This window comes from Nymphaea colorata, chromosome 1, assembly GCF_008831285.2.
Source record: "Nymphaea colorata isolate Beijing-Zhang1983 chromosome 1, ASM883128v2, whole genome shotgun sequence".
NCBI lineage: Eukaryota > Viridiplantae > Streptophyta > Magnoliopsida > Nymphaeales > Nymphaeaceae > Nymphaea > Nymphaea colorata.
Window position 1 is genome coordinate 36,792,441 of NC_045138.2, and position 22,277 is coordinate 36,814,717.

Consider the following 22,277-nt stretch of genomic DNA (forward strand, 5'->3'; position numbering starts at 1 on the left):
TACTCAGGACACATAAGATTAAGAGCTTTAGATTATGGAAGTCATAACCGCACGCGGAGAGAGAGAGAGAGAGAGAGAGATAGAGAGAGAGAGAGAGAGAGTTCATGTAATTTAAGATTTAAATGCCCATTGGATGATTCATCATCAGGTCTTACTGCTGCTCATAACACGGCCTGTGTCAGGAATTCCATTTAAACTAGAGTTCCGCTATTTCAGAAGATGTGTTCAACACAGTTAAAAGTGGCAACAAGCACGGAACCAGAATGCCATCTTCATTCATGTCAAAGACAATCTTTCTATACTTTGAGCTCAACAAGTATACCCACAAAAAATAAAGAGATCATCGAGTACAGTAGTGACGTAGAACTTTTTTTTTTAAGAAAAAGGGACCTAGCCTGGCCAATTGTCCGGTCAATCTTCCGGATGGAGGGAGGATTCTTTTCCCGACCATCTGAACTCATTTCTTCATACATCTGAAGAAAAGGCGGCTAGTACGAGTTCGTTAGGAACCTTGTAACGCGCCTTGCAATGCCTCTTGACCTTCCCCGCTCTCATCTGCAATAGAAAGTCCAAAATTACAGCTTGACAACCACAACAGCAGCAGGGAATGAAAACGCTTATTGCAATCATTGAGAACGTTTACAGCATAAGGAAGGACAACAACAATGTCATTTTGGCCACTACGACGAGGAGAAAGAGTGTGGAAAGCAATCAATGCATTGCACGTTTTACAGGAGAAATTCCAACAAACATCATATACTTTTGACAAAAACCGGTCGAGCACACTAGTATGTCAAACTACTTTAAAGGCCAGCTCTCTTCATTGATTTGAACTAGCAAAAATTAATTATTTTTGTATTTACAGCAAGGAATATAAAGCTAAAATGACAATTCGTTGATGTTGGTCGCAGTGGAAAACTGATTATTTTGAATTCCAAGCAAGATCATGGTACCCAACCAGAATTCGGACATACGCGTCTTATTCTTGAGAATCTCCTAAACCGCCATAAACCTTCCATGTGCAAGTATGGCTTGATAACACCTAAAAATGTGAAAAAGAAAGGTCATCGTATATATTGAACTCAACATAACAAGAAATAGTTGCTCAGCGGTGGTAGGACGTGAAACGAGGATGGAGATCTGCTAGGCTACGAGCCTGGCCAGTTTTGGGCTGTTAACACTTGACCTGTATCAGGCTATACCAACCTGGACGTGAACAGAAAGTTCGAAATCCTACGGCAAATTGTTTAGGAATTTTTTCAGTCATATCAATTATCAACGCCTCCAATCCAATCCATCCAACAAAGAGAGCTACAATTAAGAAACCAAGGGGAACCCCACAGGGCACAACCCGCATCACTCTCGCAACTTTTTTTTTTTATCAAAGGAGCAATTTATGAATTGTAATAACTAGGAAAGGTACCGTGGGCGTCGACATCTCCACCTTCTTGCTTGTCCGGCTTTGCATCTTGTCCTTGAGTTGGCTGAAAAAACACGCGGATGAATGAGAACATAAGAAGCTTATCGGGAAACAAATCAAACATATACAAAATCACATTCCCAGTTTCTTTTACCTCATTGTCTTGCATTATTGAAGCGATCAACCTCGATGCCTCATCGTCCGCCTGAAACCCAAACATGCATTATTCAAGTCAATGGCAGAAATTTCAAAACCGCTTGCACGAATGCAGATCGAGCTATCGAATTCATTTTCCCGACAGATAAACAACAGAAAGGAAACCACCAATCTGAAACTTTGAAATAATGCGTAAGAATGCTTGTGACAACCCCACAATCATTGAACGACCGCCAATCATCGGAAAGGAAGAGTCTCGACTCCCAACATGACCAAGAACCCAGAACTCTGATATTTTGTTTCGTTGCACCAACAAGAAAAGAAATGATACCAAATTATAGGAATGGAGACAAAGCGGTTCGGTAATTACGCAGAAAGAACGCGAGCGCACGACGGGGAAAAGACAGAGAAGACGTCGGAACTCGGCCTCATCCATTGCTTGCACGAATAGGAAGTTCTTGAAGCGTTGGCATTTTACCACCTCTGCTGCTCGGGATCAAAGAGGGTTCGGTTCAGTGCAATAGATCGATCCGACAGTATTTGCCATTACGGGTCCACGGTATGGGTTTTGACATATTTGCTTTTGTTGAACTGTTCTTTTGTTCGAGATGTCCGACGACGACGATTTCAGGGGTAAATGGATGTAGGCATTAAACATTAAAAATTGGATTCTTTCCTTCGCATGTTTTTACATGTTACACATTTTCTTTCCTCTTTTTGATCGTTCACCGCAACGACGTGTTGGCTACACCGTATTTTGCTCCTGGTCTACACAGGGCCTGTTCGTTCTTGCTGGACGATTTGCATTAGAGTAGAGATCTGGAATTGTTCGAACCGTATCTATATTATCTTTGGAAGAGCCTTGTCTTCCAATTCTGAGGATTGCCATCAAGTAATCGTTCATAATGGTCGGATCCCAAACTTGTTCACTGTTGGGGACCGAAGACATTGAGGTTCCGGATCCGTGTGTAGGTCCCATTCTGGCCCACTCGGGTCCTGATACAGAAAATGTCCTAGCGAATGAAACTCCGGTCCTAAACTTGCGTCCGTAAATCAGAAAATTCACATGACAGCCACTTGCCCAAACCCCAATAAGAAAACCCAGAACCTTTCCAAGCACTCGGATCAGACGCCCATAGAGGATTACTACATGGATCAGATCACCTTAAACCATAAAAATTTTATTAAACCAATAACTTATCATCCAACATGCACCTCTGACATAATTTGGTAGAACTGCCCATGGGCATCCATCAACATCCAAGATGCGTCACATTGAATAGTCCGATAGAACAGTTTCGGGGAGACGCCAAGCTTAGCCGATTGAGGTGGTTTTGACAATTGAACGAGCTCCAGATGCAGGATCGTGTAGAAACTGATTGAATTCGGTTTGGCAATCGAATGGGCTCCAGATGCAGCATCAAGTTCAAAACATGGAGAAACTAGTTGGCTGGATGGATTACTAAGAGTATAGTGCTCGTCACTTGAGTGCCAATAAAGATATGATTCGACTGGGTGCGGAAAACATTTGCCCATGGGTGGCTTGGTGGATCAAGCCGAATGCAAATGCTTCTGCTAGAGAAGGTGCTCTCCACATTTTTCTGGACAAAGTCAAGCGGAGCATGGTTTTTAGGAGTTCTCCACATAGATGCCACAACAGCTTTCTATACACTGTTTCAGCAATGATTTCGCGACCTCGTTCTTTTCAACATCAAGAAGATATAGCAGCTCGTCTTTGAACTTCTCCTCCACCTGTCTACCGGAAACGGCTTGGAAAACTTTAATCATATCTAAGAGGCATTCCGAGGCAGCAACATGAACCTGCAGATATACGAGTGGATGTAAGTGGTGTATGTGTGCATGCAAGTAGGTGTGTGTGCATGCAAGTAGTGTGCGCATCCATGAGAGAGAGAGAAGAGAGCTAAGAACGAGGCCAAAAGAACACACCTGTGCAATTTTTACTATCTTGATGCACTCGATTACCCTAACATTCAGCGAGTGAAATGACTGGAGCATGGAAGTAAAAGTGAGAAGCTAATTCATCGAAAGAAAAGTTTAAAGTGGACGACCTACAGAATTTTACCTCATTAACAAAGGAACTCAATTCTAGGGAAGGAGATTCACAAGCAGATAGTGGAAAGCTGTTGAACCTTGCAAAAAGTTCTCTAACCGCAGAAAGAACCGAGACTTTGACTGTTCATGGAATTCAGAAACGAAATATTATCAGACATTAAAATACAAACACCACGAGATCCCAATAGGTGAAAAATGAGAAGTAAACTTGCGAAGAATGGAACCTGTCCAGGGGAAGCTAGGAGAGAAGGCATAAAGCAACACGTTTACTAATCCATCTCTGTGCTCCATGACATACTTCATATCTGCAATGCTAATGCAGGCAGCAACACAATCTATAACCTTGTCTACTGGCAAAGATCTCTCTTCCTCCAGGCCATCAGCTATTTAAAAGAAAAACTACTTTAGAAAACCCACCACATAAAATACGACGAGAGTAGGACCAAGTAACTGCTATAAATTTTTAAGGAATGACATATATAGGGCCACAAATACAAATCGGGTTCCCATTTTTTTCACCTATATTGTCATACATACCAATAACTGCTCAATACCAAAATTGAAAATCAGCAGTCAACCCCGTAGAAGGACTAGTTGGGACTTGGATCAACCAAGCCAAGTTGGTTGACTAAAATAGAATCAATAAGGAGGTGTACAAATTGATTGAAAGTGACAAGAAAAGAAACACACATACACATAAGGAAATTAAATCCTAACTTTTGTCAACCATAACATTTTGGGTCATCTTTCACTGAATGGTTCACTGTGGAAGATTCAAGGAGAAGAAAGAAAGTTGCTAAGGTTGTAAAGATTGCATTTGTCAGGATCTAATATATGTATATTACAGGAATTTTCAGTTCATGATAACAAAACGAAGCAGATACTTGAATATCTGCAAAACAAAAATGCATTTGATGTCACTAAACAATAATCTCGAACAACTAGTCGACCAAGTAGTCTCTAACTTAGACACTGGCAGTTTGGAGGCTGGGGATTAGTCAGTTTGGTTGCGACAAGAGCCATCTAGCGACTACAAAATAAATTTTGTCACCCATTTATGCAGCATCAAAAACCATTGCATAAGTTTACACAAAACAATGCAATTGACGGAATTATCCTATGGACATACACATTAATCATTATTACCTCCTTGGGCTGTACTGCCTGAAACAGAAGGAATGGTATGCTTGGCAACCTTATTGTCGCTACATGCCTCAAGCAACATGGGAAGCACTACAATCACAGAATCAGGACTACCAAAAGCCTTGATAACCTGGAAAAATTTAGACAGAACAAGTAATAATAGCAGATGCTTTAAAAGACGCTGTTATTTATGAAATAAATTCCATTAATCTCTCAGCTTAGACAGAACAATTGTTCAAGACACAGTAGATCATAACAAACTCTCAGCTTACAAGGGATATCCCAGCTTATCAATTTTTTGAGTGAAACAGATAAAGTCATAAAGCAACAGCTTGCCAAACCTGCTGTAAAGAAGAGTAAGCAGCATCACGATATGACTTGGATTTTTTCAGACAAGCAGAAGATACAGCTTTGATAACTGTATTTGGAGTTGAAGGATCTTCCGCAGACATTGCTTTATGACATGATGCGGACAGAGCAGCAACAGCATGTAAGATTGACTCTTTTCCCTGAAAAGACAGTTCCAAACTATTAATGGTAGTGTGGTATCATTATAAAGTTCAATTATCTATTTAATCTGAACTTGAACAGGTATCATAAGTTGTGAGATCTTGACTTCGAGGTACCTCCCATAATCGACCAGGCATTTCTTGCAAAAGGCACTTGAGCAGATCTTGATGGGAAACTGATAAGGATTCGCCCAGAACATCACTCAATCTCTGAATAGCTTTTGCAGACTGCAGGTAGGCTCAACATCAATAAAACAAATAGAACAAGAATTCATACATAATCAGCTTTCTGCAAGGAAAACCTGGAAACGTAAATCAAGAATTGTAAAAGCAACAGTCATACGGCAAGCACCAGAGCTTTTGAACATGTAGGTCCAGTGCAAATAAACAAAAGGACAAGTCGAACCTTCTTTTTGCTAGCCCATGATGTTGACGTCAAGAAATCACAAAGAAGTGAAACAACTTCACCTAAGTACAGTTGAAGTGTAACACTTTCACTACTTGATATTTCTTCCCACAGCTCATCAAACACGTTACACACATCTTTATCATCATTAAATCTGCATAAAAGATATCCTTTAAAACACGAAATGAATATTGAGGATTTTTTTTTCACCATTTGTCTAATCTAAGAAGAAAACTAAAACTAAAAGTAGAATTTGAATTCAAAGAATAATAAAGTACTTGAAGAAAGAAAAGGGACTGGTTTTTCCTCTTAAACCAGCATAATCTCAAACATGCACACTTTAAGTGAAAGATAGCACCACAATCTACTCATTGTCCATAAACTCTGCTAATGAGTTCATGTGACAGAGTTTCAGAATATGGTAATTGTTATTATCCTAAATGGCTAAATCATTCAGTCACAGACAGTTCAGGCGAGATACGCACGATGTGGTCAACAAATACATTTTCATAAACCATCACCATTTTTGTGAAGAATCTACCCAGTTTACCAGCATCTTAATCATGTAAATGTACATTCATTCACTAAGCTCTCTCTATTTTCCACTCCAAAATCCACTTACCTTGAATATTAAAACCATGCAACACTCAAGTATTGGTACACATTGTTCCAGAGTAAATCAGCATAAATTTGACATCAAGTCAGTTAAACTCATGACATGATTATCTTCATTTCCAAAAATACAAAATGGGTACTAATAAGTGAAGATACATGAATGTTCAACATGCGTCACCAATCTGACTAGTACACTTTTGACTGCCAAAAGAAGGCAAATGATAGTGATCGATGAAGGATATACTGACTGACACATGGCAAAAACAGGGTTTCTGAAACCCAAATTTTTGCTTTCAAACAATTGCCACAAATACTGTTCTCAGGCTCCTGTCGACAAGGATTTCAGGTACCAAACAGAAAGTTTGTTTTTCTCAGGAATGTTTGGGGGAAATTTTAAGTTCCAAAACACAAGAATAAATAAAATTTTATGAAAAGATGACTTTCCTACTAATTTTTCTACATAAACATTATTAAAAGTTCAAAAAGTTCTTAAAATGTTAAAGCAGCCCCAAAATTTTTAAAAATATTAAATTCATACTGCTTTTGTTTCGGCAAATTCTTCACAAATACCACAGTTTTGTTGATCTTCTAGTATTTTCCACTTTTAAATTTGTTTTTTTTTTCAAGTGACGTTTATGACAATGATTCAAACTATGTCTCCAGGGTTTAATGATTAATCCAAACCTTGTCTTTCGGTTGTCTATATGACAGGTGGAACACCCATATTTCTGGTGAGGAGAAGGAAACTGTTGGATGTTCAACTTTTTACAAGTGACAGGAAAGTGCCTTACATCTTTAGACAACCCATTCCCTGTAAAAAGAAAAACACTGGAACTTTTTGTCCAATACTAGGTCAGGAATCATATCAAGGGAATTCTCAGACCTATGCTCCTTGTCTTCCATCACTCAGCCGCTGAAATTCTCAGACCTATGCTCCTTGTCTTTCCCTTTTTGAACTTTCATTAAGTTTCATGAATATAAATAAGTTATGACTTGTCACTAGCAAGCAAACAACAGTGATCAAAAAGGAGAATACTATAGATACATGATATAGAATTTCTTCATTTTGACCATCTCCTTTCAATGAAATAGCCCTGCACTTTGGGTTAATGACTTTCTCGCTTTTAGAACTCTTAAGGCATCTGAATAGAAGTGTGTGTGCCTGTGGTGGGCATGCGTGTGTAATGAGCTTAGACTTTCAAGTCTCAACACTACAAATAAGCATGAAACATATTGTACAATACCAATGCTTGAAATGATAAGTATGACATTAGTATCCTATTGATCTATTCTCTTCTGCCATTGAGTTTTACTCAAAAAGTTTAATTTTTTTCTTAGTTTAAGAATGTCTAGGATGTATTTTATTGACCCTTGTTTTGTTTGCCAATTTTTTCCAATAAAACATTACAACATTCTCACCATTTTAAGTAGTAATGGTGATTTTATGGGCATATATGTGTACACTTACCTTTTCCTGAGGATGTGTAAGTTTATCTATGCAAGCAAATGCCAATTGACGATAAAAATGTATAATAGAGAACTTCCTGACCTTTCAACAAAAACCACAGGAAGAATCACACTGTGATAACCACTTGCAACATCTGAAGCCAGATGAGAATAGTTCTTTAACAGAATAGCACAAGAAAGCTGAGAATTCTTGTCACCAATGTGCAATGCAGTGGTGTCCTCTATCAGCTGCTGTGCCACAGATGGAACAGCGTACTTCAGTGTACTTGCACAAGCACCTGCAAAAGCACGCTTCGCAATTCCACTTTTTTCTGCCAAAGTAGCTGGAAACAAGATCTTTGACAACAAATTTGTAAAAGGTTTTATCCCATCACCGATTTTTTGAATTAACAAACTGGTGAAGCTTGCAACACCTACTCTGCACGTCACAGTAGACAGAACTCACATAAACGCAAGAAACGTAGAAGGCGACCAACCTCCACTATAATCACAGAATAAGTAAACAGTAAACACCAATGCATCCCATTCTTCATCTGATCACTCATTCAGCGGATAGGAAGCAATGTTTATAACCAACAGAAGAAAGAAAAAAGTTGTCTAACATCCAAAAAAATGCACTTTTTCATTTTAAGAGCATAAAATTCGACATGAACAGTCTGCAGGCCATATACAAGAAACGCAATCAAATCACAAATGTCAGACTCATGTTTTCATCAGCGAGGGTTTTCCTCTGCTACTAGTCAGAAAGTTTATTTTTCTTTCAAAAATTTGGGAATTCAAAAAAGTAAAAATATATAAAAAATTAATATAGAAAATTATGATATAAATTTTTATACTAATTTTCTAAAAAAGAAAAAATTTAAACCTCCCAAAAAATTAAAATATTTATTCTAAAAAAAAATCTCGAGAAAATCTCATGATATATTACGATATTCCTTTCTTGGTCATGTCATCTAAAGTTCTCATTTCGCTAACTTTTTTTCATTGCCTTATTTTTGGCACTTTGACCACGATATTTTGAAAAATATCACCAATATTTATGACCAGTGACTATATATTAAATTCACACAGATGATATTAATGTAGCATGAACTTTTTCACTAATATTTATGACCAGTGACTAGAAATTAAAGTAGCTTGAGCCTTCAGCGATGCTTCTTTCATCAGTTAAATTTTTTTTAAGGATTTGATATATTGAATTGAATAGTCAATCTTCCCAGCAATAATTAGAAAAGTGAGCACCAAATAGGAAAAATATCAGAGGGTAACAGATATGGAAGTGGATGAAACGTAATTTCTAGGCAAGAGTGATCAACTAGATTTGCTGCTTTCTAGAACTTAATCTCCTAAACAATATATATATATATATTAAAGTAAGCAAATAATCTTAAATAATATACCGTGCAAGTCATGATCCACTCCCACAGATATGCAAATCATATTTAGGCAGGGAAAAACAGTAAGCGTTCATAATAACCTTTAATTTACAAAGAAAATGACCAAGAAAGAGAATCTTTCAATGTGTGAGTCCAAATTGAAGCAAAAAATTAGAAAAGGATAAATTTGTTTAATTACTTAGAAATTTCATCTAAGCACATGTACAGTTCCATTCCCTCAACATACCTTGTGTTTAATCCGACTCCAGATCGAACTAACTGTGCAAGACGAGGAACCAAATGATCCAAAGACTGAACATCAATAACCTTTAGACACACATCAAGCGTTTCCCACATTGCCGAATCCTTAGCAACAGCAACACGCAAGTTTTCAAGCTTTTCTGATTGAATTCCAATATTTACTGAATGCAACTGTCCAGAAAACCATTTTTACTTGGTGACAACAGACATGAGAAGAGAAAAAAAAAAAAACCATGTTTGTCTTAGGAAACCTCAATGTAATTCAACCGCTGGTCTTCTAAACTCGAAAGACTTTCCAGCATACAAGAAACAAGGTCAGGAAGATGTGGCCGGATCACGTCCCCAGCACCCTGCAGTAGAATTGAAAAAGCTTAGCTGTAGTGTCATACTTATTTCTGCCTCAGATAAGGTCAATGAAGCTGACTTATCTGGTGAAACCTCATACACAAATCATTAGAAGTGTGTCATGCTGAATGTTATAAGCACCTAGCGTAACATCATGACCAAAATCCTCCTTAAGAAACAAATTAGAATATTGATGATCATTCTCATACATATAGCACATCACATCATAGTAGCAGACAACCAAAGAATGAATACCTAAATCAAATGTAGGACGACAGGCTACATGCTTACCCATTGCAAGGTTCTCTCTCATGAAAGAAACCCTTCCAAGGAAATATGCAAAAGCATCTTGTGTGCAGTTCTCTTGGAAACTCTTCCAGTTCTAGTGTGGATGGCAGGTAGGCATATCTCTTTTGGTTTTAATAGGACTCTTTAAGAAAGTTTTTTTTCTATCTACCATTGTCTAAAAATAATCAGGTTATTAGCAGCTGAAGCAAACAAATTAATATCCCCTCATGTACAAAATTATAGAAGATCTCCTTTAAGATCAAAATATTCCACAGATATGAGAATGATAGTATGTGTAATGGCATCGTTCATTCCCGGTGTATAAATGAACCCAAGAATTGCAATGATTCAGGATGTCCTTTTTAGCTTCTATGGTCCAATGCTGTTTGTATCCTATGATACGGAGCCGTATCTTACAATATCTATTGTATAGGTTGAAAAAGCCTATACAATATGGGCACAATACACAAAACGCATGTGTATCTTACCCGTATCAGCCGTATCTTAGATAAGGTGCTGTTTCTCAAAAAGGGGCCTGATGCCCCTTTCATTTTCAACGCTTCTAAAAGTTTTGGGAGGGTGAACTTTCACCATTTTAAAAAGAAATCGCCAAGAAGTCACCTGCTTGAAGGGATGATGCTGAAGATGAAGATGAAGAAGATAATGATTATTGTATCAATTGATAATAATCATGATGTTATTTAATCATAAACATTATTTCAATTCTCATTTGACAATGAAGAATTACGGATTATACATTTTGATGTAATGTAAAATACTTTCAACTTTAGACTTTTATTTTATTAATATGTCGTTACTTATGAATGATAAATCATGAATGCTCATTATGTGTGTAATGAGTTTTATATATAGAACATACTTTTCTTGATTTTTCAATATCTTCTGATTTTTTCTCTATTTTTCATGATTTTTTATGAATTAAAAAATAAATTTTACAATACGTTTACGATATATTACGATAAGCGTATAGGTCGGCCCAACCAATGCACGTTAGGGTACGTCTTTTACAACACTCCTATGGTCTATTTCTTAGTTCAAGATCCCTCTTTTACAACACTCCTATAGTCCTATCACCTATGGTCTATTTCTTAGTTCAAGATCCCTCTTATTAGTTTAACTAGGATGAAAGAATTAACAGATTTGTTCTGTCGAAATTGAGAATGGTCTGTTTTCATGAACTCTATGATCATGGAATCAATTCCATCACAAATTCCAAGTTCACTCCACACTAGAGAATAATGAATTCAGTTCTGCATATTCTCGTCATGTTATAAGAAGGGGTTATCTGAACATAGTAAAATCATAAAAGAAACTTCCTAGGCATCAACCCCAAGAAAACAGTAACTTACATGCAACTGACTCTGTTGAAAATCGAACCGATAGGCTGGCCTGGCCCAGACAACCAATCCTTAGGCTTTCCCAAGCCAAAGGGGGTCGCTCACACAGTAGGCTGAGGATATGGACCAGAAGCTAGCTAGTAGTATCAACTTATCAACTCTCGAGCCCATTTCCGGCTTCCAGTCCAAGAAGGTAGGAACTATGCGCCCTCAGACAAAACTTGCTTTAATAAAGAATGATTTTTATTGACCATCATATTGAGATTTTCTAGAATAATGAACAAAATCAGGATTTTTCTAGTAAATTAGAGATGTATGTGGCCCACAACGGCTAGAATTCAATGCCTGCTGTGCACATTCTTTGCGACAAGGGTAAAATAATTTGGTGGGCAAAGGGAAAGTATACCATAGGGACAACAACCAAAATGTGGCATTGTAAGCATGTATGTTCCAGGTCAAAATGTTACACATGTTGGGTACCTGGATCTGCAGCCTTTGCCATAAGACCAAAGAGATGAGGAGATTTTGTGGTGTCCAAGGGAGCAGTACTAAAAAGCTTTACACCAGAAAACCAAAACAAGGTGCCTAAGGAGTGGGAACTGTGATGTCTAAACATGAAACTCTGAAGTCAGCAGATCCGATACGTCCAAAAAACTCAAACTCACTCATTGCAGATACACACAGACAAGTGTGCAGTCAGTATTATGAGATGATAGTTTCAGTAGCTACAATTTTTGCAAAGATCTTACATTCTAGTTTGATACTTCATTAAGCTCGGAGAATGGATAGTTGGATTATTGGATCCACAATCACAAGTGGTTCTGACAAGATTGTCGTAGCAATGAAGAAAAAAAAGGATCAAAACTAAAAAAAAAAAAAACTCCTTACCTTAGAAAGCTTCATAACCATGTCAATTGATAACTTTTGGATATTGACAACCTTGCTCATGATGCCTTCACGAAGAAGAAAAGGCAGCACAATCTCCATTGCGCTAATTGCATCAGCCTTTTCAGTTAGTGAAACATCACATAACCTAATAGTAAGTGAGCTAAGTGAACGACACAATCTTTCACCAGCATTACGAACAGTTTCCTTTATATCATCCATAGTACGAAAGGCCGCCGTCCAAATTTTTCTCAAATAGTTTGACACCTATGTTTGTAGGAGAAAAATCAGAACTGGAGAAAATATTTCCTCAATATCAAAGAACAGAAAGCTAGAAAAAGTTTGATTCATAAAGAAACTAATTCTATTACAACTGGTTTGATGACAAATAAAATAAAATAAAGAATAACAAACCATACCAGCAAATTCAATAGCTCTCTTTTCAGATGCAACAACACATTTTAAGCCCCTGGGCAAAGCAAGTGGTTTCAACTTTAAAGAACTAAAATAAAAGAGAAACTTGCAGAAACGAGTTTACACCTCTTACATGAGAGCCTCAAACCTTTGAAGCCCAAAGTTCATGAGGCTGAAAACATGTAAGCCTCTTAAGCCTCACTTATTTAGGCCCTTTTCAAGCCATGACCATAAATTGTATGGTTTTGCTGTTCATATCATGTGAAACTCTTCCTCACTAGTATTGAAACATTTTCACAATACTCTGTGTGGGTGTGTGTTTGTGGGTGTGTGAACAAATAAAGTAGAGGATCAATCATCTTTTACTAGTATATCTAATCACACCCATTTTAATAATTTTTCAGTTTTTTTTAATTAAATCTACATACAGATGTGAATCAGAAACACTATAAATCCAAAAAAGACACTTTTCAATTCGTAGTAAGATTTTAAACAAGTCTAATAATGAATTTTCTGAATTACTTTGACTTATAAAGCTCAACCTGCATGTGCAAAAAAATTTGATTTTTATGTCAGTTCTCATGATTTTATACACGCATCTCCCTCTCTCCCCTTTTCTCCCATCCCCAACCAACACGGCTCTGTTGCGCAAGGAGACAAGCAAAAAGAGTGATAGGTGGCCCTCTTTCCTTATTCTTAACTGATATCAGAAAGGAAACCTTACATAATATTACCTTCCTTTTTCCAATTTCAAAAATAAATATGCTTTTTGCACGTTTCAAACTAAAAAATATGAGTTAAAATTATTGAATATATACATATATACACACACACACATATATATATAGTGTGTGTGCAAAGTGAGTTTCTGAGTGTGTGTGTGCATTATGTTCTCTAATTTAACATATATAATATTGTGTGGAACAGAATATTATATGTATCGAGAGACCTAGAACACTTACATATATTTGAGATAATTTTTTGGTTCAGATAGTGGTGCTGCTAAAGAAATGTTGAAATTGTAATTCTTCTCTTTACGAAGCCATTGACTTTTTTCTTAGATGATGTAGCATTAACTTTATATATAAACTCTTAAGTAGCACTGGACACTTAAAATTCAATTAACCACAATGCAATGTTATGTGCAGTAAGTCAACTCTCTCTTCTGTTTGATTCTTAGCAATATTCTCTGTCCTGTATTATTACCCTCCTTTTATAAGAAAATGAAGTAAAAAAAGAAAAAACTGATGTGTTTTTAGTATATACCTCATTTTTTTTGTTTTAGATTTTAAGAACTACTTCAAATCTTTACCAATTTATCTGTACCAAGATTAGTACAAAGCTTTTAATTTCATCTTTTTAGTATTTTTATATACTTTCTAGTTTTCCAAATTCCAAAGATCTTCCTAAAAAAAATTGCCCAAAGATACTTGAAAATCCTCGTGCATAAAAGCGTGAGAAATTTATTTTTGAGAGTACGATATATATATAAAGTGGATTGTGCCCCTCCATCCCTTTCTTAAATGGAGCCAGGACCGTGGGCTTACAGTTACAGATGCTTTAAAGGGAATAAGCTCAGATTATTTGAATGTGGTACTCGGCAGGCACAATTTATATTCCCTGTTGTATGTAAAGTGTGTTCATCAACTGATTTTTCCCTTAAATCTACTGTTTCCAATGATGTAGGAAAATCTGCCTTCCTTCTCCTGCTTCCTTACTATCGCCTGGGTTGACCTAGCAAAAGAGTGTCCAGGTCATAGAGTCCAATGTAAAAGCAAGTCACTGCAACATGGCACAGAAATATTGACCTGACTGAATTTTCGGCCCTGAATGATATCTGCAAGGGCAAGGCAAGATGCCTCACGTGAGCGCCAAAGCCTTGATCCACTCTGTATTAATAGGTCATCAACAATGTCATCAAAATGCTCATCAACAGCTTTCTTTGGATCAGCCACGAGGAATTTCCATATATGGCCCATTGCATCCTGTTGATGTACCACAAGAAATTAATGTCAAAGTAAGGAGCACAATATGAATAGATTCAAACCATGAATGATCATCAGAATAGAGATTCAATAAATCTGAAGAGACAAACAAAATATCACCACCTCTGTTCGAGAAAACGTAGATACCATAAGCCAAGGTTCACAAAGGCCTCAATGGAGTTGTCTAACTTCATTCAGAATCAAACATATTGTTATTCGTCCTTTATATGCACCAATCCACAATCTTCATCAGAGTTTTTCACTCATTTTCTTCACATATGGGATTAGCATGCAAATCACTTGTTCCTTAGCAAACCAGACATGTCACTAGCAAAGGAGGTCTTTGCACATTTATTCATGTTTCAGACATTTAGACCAATCTAAAGCATCACTTTCAATATTTAGTCAGCATTTCAGACGTTCAAAGAGTTAATTTTCCTATTTACATGTATTACCAAAAACTCATGTATATGTCAATATTACAAAAACAATGCCCACTCAGGCACTCCACTAACATTACCAACTAGAGTTGACGACCATGCCTGGACACTAAAGCTAGTTTGATCACACAGGGACTAGAAACAGGAAGAAGCTTCACCACTTCAGGAATTGGCCTGTGACAGCTCTAATGGCTCAATATGAAAGGCAAACAGCTTCACAAATTTTGGCATCATATCCAGAACTGAATTCCATCAAATTTGTGCCTTCATGTGTCATTTATTTTAAGAGCATTGTAAAACAAAATGAAGATAAATGAAAGCCAAAAGTCAAAATCAGCAAATTGTGCGAAAATCAGGCTAAAAATCCTCATTCAGAACACAATCGTCAATATAAATCTAAGACAAAAGAAGGCAATCCAATATAGAATTTCTATGAAGATTATTGATGATGGGAGATGAAAAATACTAAAAGTCAAACTCAGAAAAGCACAGAAACCTTCTTAAAACCCTGATTTCATATATTCATAAGCAAAAACTGTGTAGATATTAGAAGCAATTATCACGTTGAATGTAATGACAAAAGAGCAATTGCTGCAAACACACTTGGATATTTGCCACCATAAATGCACCATAACATCACTACCACTCAATAAACTTATAATAGGAAAGCCAAAGATTTGTCACCTGCACATTTTTATCAGGATCATATTGATAGCGAACAAGTCTAGGAACCAGTAAGCGCACAAATGGCTGAAGAACTTCTCCAGCTTGTTTTGCTATCTTGGAGAATCCAAAAGCTGCACCCCTCTTAGAATTTAATGAGGCTTGATAATTAGCTAGATCCATAAATTTATATATTAAGTCAGGCTGCCCCATTTCATTAGCCATATTACAAAGTTCTTTATATGTGCTAAGCTTTCCACCACTAGGACTTTGACTAATAGTCCCCTCTTGGAAAACTTCAGAATCCTCTGTTAACTGAAAAAATAAATCATGCATCTTAAATCAGCAGAAAATTTTGCATTTTTCTCCCCAGAAGGACATACAAGGAAAAGAAAATTTACCATAACATCAGTGCATGAAAAATTCCATACCTTTATCGCCTTCTTCCTCTTCGATGTTCCTGCAAGTGTGCCGACAAGTGCATTCACCAAGTCGCGCTTCATGGCTGAGTTACCAATTTCATAAACAATACTCATGCCTTGTGATGCTAGGTCTTGTGTGAGCTCATTCGTGTCACCAAGTAGATAAGAAAAGGCTTCCTGAAAAGAAACGAAGATATATAAAGCATGCCCTAAGAAAAACCTTTGGTCCTTTGCTCTCCTTATCCAACTGAGAAAACAAAAATCTAAATTTTCAAAATAGAACCACAGTCCATCTCACATACACAACATCAAATGCAGGAAACAATTGGTTTTCGTGGGCTAAAAATATAAGTGTCTTTTCATTCAAAAGTAAAGAACTATGTTTCAAAACAGAGCATGAAATGCCATGTGCAAAAGATAAAAGATAAGAGGAGGCATATTGATGACAGGGGATGGTGCATGGATAGTTTTAATCGTAATCCTTTCTTGGTTCACAAGCATTGAGTTAGCAAGTGCAAACCACTAAATAAACACCAAGGAGATGAGGATTGAGCATTCGGTTGTGAAATTGAGATAACACCAAAAGTGAAGTTAAGGATAGAAGTTACAAGATGAACACCACCACATAGTAATGCCCATTTTATTGAAAAAAATTATATCCTTCCATTGCTAGTTGAGGCAAATGGCAGCAGATTTTGAGAAAAAACAATAAACATGAAGAAAAATTCTGGTATGCAACTGATGAAGAAGGAAGGCGCATAAGCTATTCCATGGGTCTTTCATCCAGGAAACATTGTGTATCTTCAAACTTCAAATGGGAAACATTTATCAGTTGGTCATAACTCAATCAGTAGACCAATTTGGACTCATTGAAGAAAATAGACGAGCTGAGCTCAGTCAAAGGGCTGAAGCTCAGTGAGTTAAGGTTGATCCATCTAGTAGGCGTCTTAAGTGATTGATTAAGCATGTTTAATCTGAACTGCTGAACAAAACCAGAATACTGATGAAAGAAACACTTGGATCTGGTTTATATTACGAAAGGTGGAGAAACACTTTGTCCTGCAGACCTAATTTTAGTTCACCAATATTTTCCTTTTGAATGGCATGGGTGCATTTCAACAATACTGTAGAGATTCTAATAAAGGGGCTTGCCTGCAGCCCGATTTCATCGGAACAATACAGTACGGGAATGAAAGGAACACAATTTGTCATATGGTAGGGATGACACAGGAAAAAACTAGCATAGGTGATCCAGAAAAAGTTCTTTTTAACATGAAAAATGAAAAGACATCCATTGCAAAGGTCTTGTGTTACAGACTTTTTAGTCATTGAGCTTTCAAAATAAAAAGTCCAGCATCTGTTCTACAGAAGACCAAACAAGACTTATCCACAGTTATTCATCTAAAATGAAAGCAACTTTTGGTGGACAAATTTTTTCCTCAGCAACCTTTACAGGGAAGTGTTTATCTTAAATATATCAAGTGATTGAATAAATATTGATTACAGATTCCTTGGCTCACCAGCAAAAATTCAGAACCCTTTAGCCATTTAAATCCTTCACAACAAGTAATTCATTACGCTGTTGAGTGGATGCCAAATTAGCGAGCAATCAGCTACAGCTCTAAAACCAGGGAAGAACCATGATAAGCATCTAAGGAACCACTCTACCATTTTACTAATTTGAAACAACGGTAGAAACATAAATAGTAACAGAACAAGGACAGTCAGCTAACGATCAAGAAGTAGGTGATTGTTCGCATGAACCATGGGGCCGAGCAGCCCTTATTGATGATGAGGATAAAACATAGTCATAAGTACCAGCAATGCTATGAAATATCACATTTTTATCGCCAAACAAAATAAGCCATTTTGAAGGGAAAAAATCATGTAATTAATGTGATATTATCACAATATTTCATCAGTTTAATAAAAAAAATCCTTTCTGATATATTTCTAATGCTTTTTTTTTGCTTACATTTAAATTTGTGAACCTATTTTAAATATTTATCCATATATTTTGTAAGAAATTTGACATAAAATTCTTAATTTGGAATTTCCTGATTTTTCTATTATTTTTAAATATTTTTATATTTTTTTGGTCCACAAGAAAAACAACTTTGCCAAGAAATGCCCAACACGAACTTTGTTGGTAGAAACCCAAGGACTATATTTACAACTAAGAACAAACGCTTATAGAGTCGTCAATGAATAGCAGCAGTTTATGGACTTATCCGGTACATCACAAACAAAGAAGATAAAGGATAAAAAAAAAGTGGCCCAGGAACAAAAAAATTGAACAAACCAATGTCAAAAAAAACCACCACACAACCTATTGGCTGTTTTTTATTCCAATGAACTTAGCATGTAAAATCATTAAATATGAGTGAAAGGGATATTATACTTGAAACTTAAAGACACAAAGACAAATTTTCACTAATAGAAACAGATGTAGATGGCAACCTGAATCTCAGGAAGCAGGTCTTGGATTTTAGGATGGTGTCCACAATACATTGTCAAAGACAGTAGCCATATAGTTCCTGCACATCTTTCCTCTTTTCGGCTACTATAAAGCAGCCCATCAAATAATTTCTTACATACATTATCTCGGACCAAGATACGAGTGTCTTCATCATCAATACCCATGCTATTCATGTCAATCTTAGATGAAAACGATGGCATGTCACCAGTAAGATAGTTTGAGCTGAAAGAAAGAGAAATATAATCAGATTTAAGTATCTTATCAGCAGTAATAGGCACACCACCCCATATGAAGGATAAAGCCTCCCCAGCAGCAAATAATACATCTTCAACCTGAAAAGAGAACAAATTTAGAGTTTACAAAAAAGTTATTTGGGGGAAAAATGATAAATATGAAAATATCAGTAACCATTGTGCACTGTATACTGAACAGTTGTAAATGCCATTACATACCTTGGACCTACAGAGAACAAAGATCAAGTCAAGTGCCAAATTCAGAAGAGAAAGGGACGTTTCCTTGTAAGAGACATGTCCCAGAGAAATCACGATTTTTTGGACAGCTTTGACCTCATCACCACAGAGCAATTTACTCAGTCTTTCATTTAGTGTTGTCAACACAGCAGCTGCAGAGTCAAAGTCTTGAGATCAGTTTTAGTCAAGTCATCAACTTCCTAAGAGGGCTGAAAAATGACTTTTTAAGCAATTAAGAAAGATCACCATTGTTAGAATCACAAAAAAGTAGTGGCAAGGGACCACGCAACCCTATATGTCCAAGTGCTTCCATTGCAACAGCAGCCAACGTTAAGCTCTCTGACTTAACTAACTCAGCGAGCACTTCAACAGAGTTGACAATTAAGGGCTCCGCTACCTAGTTCAGATACCAACATAAGTAGTAAACAAGTGTGTGTACGTGCATGTGTTTATGTGTGTGTGAGAGAGAAAGAGAGAGTTGAACAATCTCCAGTGATTGATTAAGATGTCTAGCTACATTTTTGTCACACAACAAATTTGAAATAGTTAGAGAAGTACTGTCAGATTAGTAATTGATTTTTCACTGAAAGTATGAACAATTTGTTTGTAGTGCAAACCATTGCTGTTACATTTTGGAAGACTTCATTGCAAAATATATGACAGTAAGAGAATATGATGAAAGAGAGTAACTTTGAGAAAGCTTGCATTAATCACTAAGATGTCCATAGACCTCCAAGATAATACTCCAATATTATCTCTATCATATGCTTCTTCTCTTTGATTCAAATTACACCCATTATAACAAAAGAAGAAAGAAAGAAATATCTGGCAAGAAGCCACGAAAACCCAGTTTAGTACCTATGTAATCAAAAGCCTTGTCTAGGCACCAGCTAAACTGTGTAGCAGTGTAGGCACTCTAAGCACAAGTAGCCTAGGTCTTCCTAGAAGACTAGACCTGCTAACTCAGAGCACTTAAGTTCTTCATTTTGGTTTTTCTAATGTTAAGAAAAACCAAATCATGTCTTCTTCAATAATTTACTTACACAAGTTTTCTGCCAACTGTTGTCCAGTTTCTAATTTTTAACCAAACGTAAAAAATTTCAATTAATACTTAAAATTATCTTTGTGTTCCAACTATGACAAATAATCCTGCTTCAGCATACACTAGACCATGCAAGGTACTCTTGGCCCAAGCACCAAATAGTGCCTTCAACTACCTAGCTCACATTGCCTCCGAATCTCTGATCGAGAAAAGAAAAGAGAGAACTTCCAACAAAGAAAGGTCTCCTGAAAAGTAAAATAGAAAGCCTGTTTAAAAATAATACTATGCCACAAATACATACCATAACTATCGTTCTCGGGGACACCTTTTGAAGTTTTTCAAAAAAAATTCTAAGGAAAATCTTGAAAATTAGATAAAAATATATATATATAGGCCAAAACAGTTATGAAATGTAAGTTTTCAACTATTTTTTTCTGAGAATATTGAAAGCATTCATAAAAGTTTCTTTCAATACAAAGGGAATAAAAAAATAACATTTGCAATAATATCATAATATTTATTTTCTGGCGATATTTTGAATGTAATGCAATATTTGGCAAACAACAATTCCTAATGTTTAAATGTCAAAATTCGAAAATGTCGCGACACATGTGACTGCAGTACTAATGAGGGTTCCACACATATGGAACTTTTGAAGTTCACCACCCTTCAATGGCCAGACTTGTGCAGTAGATTGTCCTTAATCAATGACAGTCATCAGCCAGCCAAGCAGGCTCCACAATCAGGAACAAATCTGCTCATTCAAGGTTGATAACTCCAAAAAAGTTCCATCCATTTTTTGGCATTAGTAGTAACAAATCCACATTCACAATATATTTTACTTCAACCAAAAAAAAGTGTAAATGGACCAGATGCCATCTACTAGCCACGTAGTCCTTAGTCCTTAAATAGTAATCTGAGCTATTCCAAGAGCATCAACCTTATATCTTGATGGGGTGAGAAAAAGAAATGCAATTTAAGAAGTGAGAAAGACAAACCGTAGATTAACAGTGATCATATTTTGAAACTGCATACTTACATCTGGTCTTCCAGTTCGACATTGAGCAACAACATACCCAAGTGCACATATTTCTCCATGAAAACTTTCAAACCTGGATAATATAATAATGTCAAAGACACAATATCAAGATGAAACCATAATCCCTTCGGAACCCAGGACATAAAAATTAAGACAAAAAATTTGTGCTCATCTAGTATCAACGAACCTTCGCAACTCAGTTCCCTTCAAATGAGAGCAAAGATCAGATATAAGAGCAGAAGTTTCAGATGAAGAGAGTTCAGAACATGCTATTCCCATCAAACGAGAGACACACTCACGGGTCTCAGCACTAATGTGTCCCAAGAACTGCCTTAACCATGTTATTCTTCCAGCATAGCGCGACGCTATTATCTGCAGCAGAAATTTATATTAAAATATAAAATTTTGAGAAAATCATGCCGAATTAAACCCAGAGAAAACAAGAATCTAACAGAATAACCTGAGGAAACCGGGAACCAATGGTGACCAAACCCTTTGTAGCAATTGCATGAAGTTCAACGGAGCCTTCATACACCAAAGCATGTTCAAGCAACAAGAACATGGTATTGAAAGATGAACAGAACTCTGAGGTATCTCCAGTTGAAAGAGTACGATGATAGTCTACATTGAATAATTTCAGCAAAAACCTTATCATAGCCACATAGGTCTTTGCAGGAAATAAAAGGCCGCCTTCCCTAGTGTCAGGAGAACCCAACACCTTTGGCTGCTGACTACATGTGTAATTTAGCATGTCATTTAATTTGGGATACTTAAAGTCACTTTCAGAATTTGAATCTTGATCATAATCTTTCGTCAGATGCAGACCTTCCAGAGCAAGTTCTCTGAAGCATAATGAAATCATCATTTAGGATGAGCCATTTCAAGGATAAATTGACAGACTTATCTAAACATATTGGCACAGTAAATGTTCTATAAAGATGCAAAAGACTTAAGACAGAAATAGCTTTTCACTAGAAAGTTAGAAACTCAAAAATTGATATATATCAAATGAGCATTTAAG

General features: G+C 36.5%; 1 protein-coding gene across 3 annotated transcripts in view; it reads right to left on the reverse strand.

Annotated features, from left to right (window-relative positions):
• Positions 1-2,736: 2,736 nt before the first annotated feature.
• Positions 2,737-22,277, reverse strand: part of LOC116248548 (uncharacterized) — a 29,788-nt gene continuing 10,247 nt past the window's right edge. For 2 of the 3 annotated variants that reach the window (XM_031621520.2, XM_031621440.2), the window contains exons 15-35: positions 21,717-22,098; positions 21,444-21,628; positions 21,257-21,329; positions 19,422-19,572; positions 19,158-19,327; positions 18,687-19,037; positions 16,236-16,403; positions 15,826-16,119; positions 14,525-14,701; positions 12,306-12,569; positions 9,678-9,776; positions 9,413-9,597; positions 7,872-8,207; positions 5,708-5,861; positions 5,419-5,529; positions 5,134-5,301; positions 4,796-4,922; positions 3,874-4,032; positions 3,660-3,769; positions 3,524-3,583; positions 2,737-3,397 (exon numbers count right to left, since the gene is read on the reverse strand). In XM_031621520.2, the coding sequence (XP_031477380.1) occupies positions 3,206-3,397; positions 3,524-3,583; positions 3,660-3,769; positions 3,874-4,032; positions 4,796-4,922; positions 5,134-5,301; positions 5,419-5,529; positions 5,708-5,861; positions 7,872-8,207; positions 9,413-9,597; positions 9,678-9,776; positions 12,306-12,569; positions 14,525-14,701; positions 15,826-16,119; positions 16,236-16,403; positions 18,687-19,037; positions 19,158-19,327; positions 19,422-19,572; positions 21,257-21,329; positions 21,444-21,628; positions 21,717-22,098 (3,916 nt within the window). In that variant the 3' untranslated portion in view covers positions 2,737-3,205. The remainder of the gene's footprint in view (positions 3,398-3,523; positions 3,584-3,659; positions 3,770-3,873; positions 4,033-4,795; positions 4,923-5,133; positions 5,302-5,418; positions 5,530-5,707; positions 5,862-7,871; positions 8,208-9,412; positions 9,598-9,677; positions 9,777-12,305; positions 12,570-14,524; positions 14,702-15,825; positions 16,120-16,235; positions 16,404-18,686; positions 19,038-19,157; positions 19,328-19,421; positions 19,573-21,256; positions 21,330-21,443; positions 21,629-21,716; positions 22,099-22,277) is intronic. The other variant, XM_031621678.2, reaches the window with a different exon arrangement.